Genomic DNA, 5,958 nt, shown 5'->3' with positions numbered 1-5,958 from the left:
TTTTTAAACTCTCAGAAACAGGCTGTAGTCTGAGCTTCAGATGTGGCGCTATACATTTTAGCCGCATCAAAGAAACAAAGGAGTTGGCAGCTAAAATGTCAAAACTGTCTAAAGTTTGATCGGTTGTGCTCTGTCTGTATTCTTAGATGTGACCAAACGAGGTGGATGTCAGTTTATCAGCTTTGTTCTGTGTAGCCATGGCGGTGTGTTATAGCTTCAGGAGACTCCACAATGTTATCCTCGTGGTTTTATCTTAAACGATAAAGAGATCATTGACATCGATCGCTTGACATTACACATCCAGCTGGAGGATATCTCACTCAGCCCACCACAGCTCGAGAGCACTGGATGTGCTCTCCTGGACATTTATTCCTCCCACACTTTCAACTGATTGAAGCGTTTGCTGTCCTACAACGGTCCCCGACACTGTGATTTATTATTACTGTGAATGGAAGCTACGGTGGACGAGGCTGATCAGTCACTGTCATCTGCTGAGCTGCGATTATAAATACTGACAACATATCGGTATTTGTAATTAATATATTAATTAATTAATTGATGGTCCGGACAATATCCTATTCGTATCTGCTGCCCACTTTTTAGTTATAGCGGAGCAACTTTATGTTGCTGATTTAAATCAGCCTTTATATTTCTGCCTCATCAACAAACAAGTGAGTAGTTACACACAGAGAGCTCTGTGTGTGTGCGTGTGCAGTGGAGCCAGCAATGTGGGCCTTCAGATGTCCTACATGGCATAAATGGCTTACCTGCAGTGCTCCACTGTGGCTTTTCATTACACATCAGGGTTGTACATGTTGTGTTTGTGCTGTGTTGCTTTGCTGCTAAGCTGTTTAGGCAGTATCCCCTCACGTATGTTCATTAGTTACAGTATGGATGTGAACCGTGCGCTCATGCTGGTAGCCTGCGTTTGTGGTATTCATACTGGAAGTGACTCCTCAACAGCAGCAGTAATAAGTTTTCTGTGTTTGGGGCACTCGGTATACATCATGGAGGGTGGATGGCACCGCCTAAAGGCCACAATATACTTGCTGTAATGGTCGTTTCACTCACCGCAGCAACCACAGGAAGCCTCTGCAGTAATTACCTGGACAATAGGTGTCGCCAATCAGACAGTCAATACCAAAGCTAAGACTTTGGAGAGGGGGCACAAACGCTGAAGTTTTCAAACTGTTCCAAGCGGTCTCTGAGCTCCTGAGCTGGAATATTATTAAAATGGCGGGAATAGCCGGCATGATTATGCACTCGTGTCCTCAACCCGGCGGCGGCCACAGCGCAATGAGCCCAATTGCAAGAATCTGAGCACGCGACAAGTCGAGCATAATGGCACTGTTAATGGGTGCATGCTAACCACCAGCCTGCACTGGCATGGCTGCAGCTGTTTTGGTTTTTGCTGATCTCGCAGAGGAATGATGGGACAGTAGAACTGTCCTTTTTTTGTTTTTTACGACCAGTTGATGTGGAGGGTTTGTTGTGGAATTAGTGGAAAGGTCTACGTCTGAATAGAAATAAAGTTGCATGATACCGGAGATCAAATAAAAGCACTATATAGAGCAGCATTAAGGCACTGTTTCCGTTTGTCTTGTTTGTTTTACCCATCATCCTCTGAGTCGTTGTGTAACTGTCTGTGTGTGTTCTTGTGTAGATGACAGCGATGACGAAAGGGAAGTGAGTCGAAAGCGTACAGTGCGTCAGGCGGCCTCAAAGGCCGTGTCCAAACAGAGAGAGATCCTGCTGGGAGATGGAGGCAGCGAGGATGAGGAACACGAAGATCAAGAGGAGTCCTACATGGACCGTATGTAGAACACAGCACACTTTGATACAGCAGCTCATGTCTTCACTAAAAACAATGTACCTGTATCTTCATTTGCTAGGACACAGGCAACAGTGAGCTGTTTTTGTAGTATGAATTTTTATCACAGCTTAAATGGTATTTTAACTAGTAATTGTTTTCAGACTTTAGGTCTGGTTTTTAGTTTGATCTATAGCCTCCATTCTTCGTGGCAATAGTACTCATACTGTGAGCATGCATGCACCTTTTCTGGCCTCTTTAAACCATAGATAAACCATCGTGTTGGTGATGCTTTTGTTTGAAGCCTGGAACGATTTGGTTCTTTTGAAACTGTACAGGAAGCCAAGCAGTTCAAAAGCTTGGCAAAAACAAGACACCATTCATCTAGCTGTTCATCCAGCACATAAGCCACTGTACATACCTCACTCTATCCAGGTATTCACACTGGAAATAGCCGGGTGTTTACTTTAATTCACTGTGTTCTCCACAACATATACACATGATGGGAAAATGGAGGCATTAGAAAACACCCAGATACAATATTTGGTCCCTTTCTGCTAACATAAACAGTGCATTTGATTATAACTCCTGTGTCCTGGAGGTTACTGTTCAACAGCGTGTTTATCTCCACAATTTACAAACTGAACTTCAAGTTGTTTTCACTCACCAGAGTTTGTCAGCTAAGCTAAGCTCAGTAAGCTTTTTTTCTCATAACTTAATTGGTTCTATTACTAGTTTTAGTAGTCTTTAGTCTTGTGTTTTCGCTCCCTATATGTTTCTATTAGAACGATAAAGCAGGTTGAGTTTGGGGGCAGAGCTACATTGGGATCGACAAGTCTTTAGATCATGTTCATGCAGACCTACCCCTCAGTTTCAAAATGCCTGGTTTGCTTCTTGGTGGGACGCTGAGGTCACTACTCCCATCTTTTATGTATAGTCTGTGGTATCACTTGTCTGTGATATCAGTAGACTTCCAAGTCTTGCAAATTGGATGTGACCCAGAGAGCCACAACAGTCAAACTGGAAATGGAATCATCCTCTAAAGCCGCAGTGCTATCATGGTATTAACTGGAACTGGAAATGGATGAAGACATTAAAGTACCTCAGTGTTTGAAATGGTTTTTGTTTTAAACTGAAGCTGGGGAGGCTTTAATATTCCAGGCATGCTGTGTATGTATGTAAACAGTGACTCTTGTTCAGTTGGATACCCTCTGTGCTCGCTCTCTGAGATTCTTCTGTGTCCTGTTTGCAGCTGACGAGTCTGGCAGCGATGAGGACTTCATGGTGGAGGATGACGATGACAGCGACTACGGTCACTCCAAGAAGAGAGGCAAGAAGGTGATTCGACGGCGACGGACAGACAAGGAGAAGAAAAGCCCCAAGCCACGGCTAAAGGCCACAGGTGAGGCAGCCAATCAGAATACAGGTGCAGGAAGATGGGTCCCAGTATGCCTGTGACGTGGCTTCCTTGCCCACCGTAACTTCATTGTGCAGTCACAGGAGGTCACTGCAGTATTCTCCTGAATGATAGGTGACGCCATTCAGACAGTACAACCACAAAAATGCTGATGTAGGAAGAGAAGTAGTCAAAACCGGAAACAACGACTTTCCAAGTGTGTTTTTTTTCCCCCCCCACAAAGTTTTCAAACAGCTGCAACATTTCCCTCTGTATATCTGTGTATCTCTGAGCACACAAAACCTTCAGTTTTTACACCCAAGTTGTTTAGTTTAGGAACTGTCAGAATATTTAATGAATATGTTAAGTAAGTTGACATGCTGGCTGTGAATGCTGTTCAAAAGTTACAATCTTAAATGCTTATACGAGGCTGGGTTGCAGGCAGAGAAGCCCAAGCCTTCCCCTCAGTCATGTCCAGCTTATCTGGGGAAACACGGAGGCATCCCCGGGCCAGCCAAGTAATATAATCCTTTCATTGAGTCCTGGGTGAGGTGTTCTAGGCATGTCCCATTAGGATTTGACCCAGGGGGTGACCATCTCCAAGTAGCAGTGCTATTTTGAACCCCTCTTGAATGACTCAACTCAGAACCCTATCGGTGAGAGAGAGGACAGTCACCCTTCTAAGAAACCTAATTTCCACTGTTTGTGTCTGCAGTCTTATTTTTTGCCTTCAAAATAATGAACGATAATAAGCTGCAGCTCCATCTGGTGGCAGATGGCTACGTAACATTTAGGACACGGCGATTTGTAGCATTTTCAACGGAAATGTTAACAATTAGATTAAATAACGAGTGCGTCGAGTACTAGTGACAATAGCAGCGATCAGTCGACTAGTCATTACCCTGCCCTCCCTTCTCTCACCCCAACCGGTCGCAGCAGATTGCCCCGCCCCTACCTGAGTCTGGTTCTGGCGGAGGTTTCTTCCTGTTAAAAGGGAGTTTTTCCTTCCCACTGTCACCAAATTGCTGCTCATAAGGGGTCATATGATTGTTGGGTTTTTCTCTGTATGTATTATTGTAGGGTTTACAATATAAAGCGCCTTGAGGCGACTGTTGTTGTGATTTGGCGCTGTATAAATAAAATTGAATTGAATAGTCGCACACATCGTGTTTTGTGTGCTCTAAAACGAGAGCTGAACAAAATTTTCCTGACAAATGCAGGAGAAAAGTAAGTCGCTGCTTGCTGACAGAAATACTGCAGCAGGCTATTACAGGACTACACATATGCAATGTACATTAACAAGTACTTGTTAAGGTTGATGGTGCAAAAATGTGTCACTGAGTGGATCCTGATCAGAAATGGAAACAGAAAATATGAATTGGTTTGCCTTTGCTTTGCACCTTTGCTTCAGGTGTGTGCCAGTGCAGAGCAGTGGGTACCGACCAGTGTTAAATATATTCCTCATTGTGAGTCAGAGTTACATGGCAGCCCACCTGTGTGCATTCACCTGTGCGATTAGTCACTGACTGATTTGTGTCCTTCTCTCTGAAGTGACCCCCAGCCCAATGAAAGGAAAGGGGAAGGGGCGCCCCAGCACCAAGGCGATGGAGAAGAGCTCACCCAAAGAGGAAGAAGAGGAGGAGGACCCAGAGAGTCCCCTGGAGGAGGAAGAGGAGGAGCCCGAGAAGAAGGAGAGTTCCCCAGCTCCCAAGAAGACAAAGGAGGCCGCAGGAGGAGAAGAGGAAGAGGAGGACGAGGAGGAGGAGGATGGCTCAGAAGAGGAGGCACCCTCTGGAGAAGACTAGAAGATGGTACCCATTTGAAGCCCATCCTCCACATCTCTCTCTGTCTGTTCTCAGTGGGTTTTTTCTGTTCTTCTTTTTGTTGTTTTGTTTTTTTTTCTTTTTGTTTTGCTCTGCGTTTAGACTTTTGTTTGTTTTTTTGGTTCTTTTGGTTTGTGCCGGTGGCCTGGCTCAGTGGTTTGGACTTGGTGTGCTTCTTTAACCTCCCCCCTCCTTCTCGCTGCCTCCAGCTTGGACATAGTGCTCCTGTGGCTGTACAGCATATGTAAGGACTTAGCATTTTCTCTTCATCCTTTCTGGATTTTCGTGTGAAAACTGTCAGCGCTAGCAGGCATCCGTCCCGAGTGTGAACACACCCCTTCACTGCTGTGTATCTTTGTTTCCTCCTCGCGGTTATCAGGCATGACTGGCCACACTCTTTACTATTTTTTTATTTTTTTACTGATATGTGTCGGTAAGTTGAGCACTGTATTTGCAACATGACGTTGAGTGAGCACGTGCAGGCAGCGGTCAAGCCTTCACCCTCTCTGGTTTGCTTTTTTGGCACCAGGTGGTTGTTTTAGACGGTTCTTTGAGTTTGAGCAGCGTCTTTTAAATTCTTTTTAAAGCTAGCTCCGCTTCCTTCAGACACTTTGATCTACATAGTTTGCGGCTGCTGTGTTCGCTACATGTCAGACTGCCACCGTTGCACATTTCAAGAAGACGCGCGTGTGTGTGCCTTTACATACACGCTTAAATTTTCATTGGGGTACTTTTTGTATTTTTCCTCTAAGCCCATCAGCTGCCTTTGTGAAATGGTTTCTGTTGTTGTACATCAGGCTTTCTAATAACCTCCTTTTAAAAACACACACACAATTTCTATTCCCTGCATGGCTACAGCATCTTCTGAACACTCAAGCCCTTGTGCCAGGCATCCTGAAACCGTTTTATTTTAAGAAAGACGTGTTTTT

At 44.7% G+C, this 5,958-nt stretch overlaps 1 protein-coding gene across 1 annotated transcript in view; it reads left to right on the top strand.

The window, feature by feature from the left end:
* Positions 1-5,094, top strand: part of nucks1a (nuclear casein kinase and cyclin-dependent kinase substrate 1a) — a 21,127-nt gene extending 16,033 nt beyond the window's left edge. Inside the window, exons 6-8 of the mRNA XM_005726679.2 lie at positions 1,664-1,813; positions 3,063-3,212; positions 4,758-5,094. Of these exons, the coding sequence (XP_005726736.1) occupies positions 1,664-1,813; positions 3,063-3,212; positions 4,758-5,011 (554 nt within the window). The 3' untranslated portion in view covers positions 5,012-5,094. The remainder of the gene's footprint in view (positions 1-1,663; positions 1,814-3,062; positions 3,213-4,757) is intronic.
* The last annotated feature ends 864 nt before the right edge of the window (positions 5,095-5,958 follow it).

This window comes from Pundamilia nyererei, unplaced genomic scaffold, assembly GCF_000239375.1.
Source record: "Pundamilia nyererei isolate P.nyererei 1_Seehausen unplaced genomic scaffold, PunNye1.0 scaffold00021, whole genome shotgun sequence".
Lineage (NCBI taxonomy): Eukaryota > Metazoa > Chordata > Actinopteri > Cichliformes > Cichlidae > Pundamilia > Pundamilia nyererei.
This window is presented reverse-complemented; position numbering and strand designations above follow the sequence as displayed.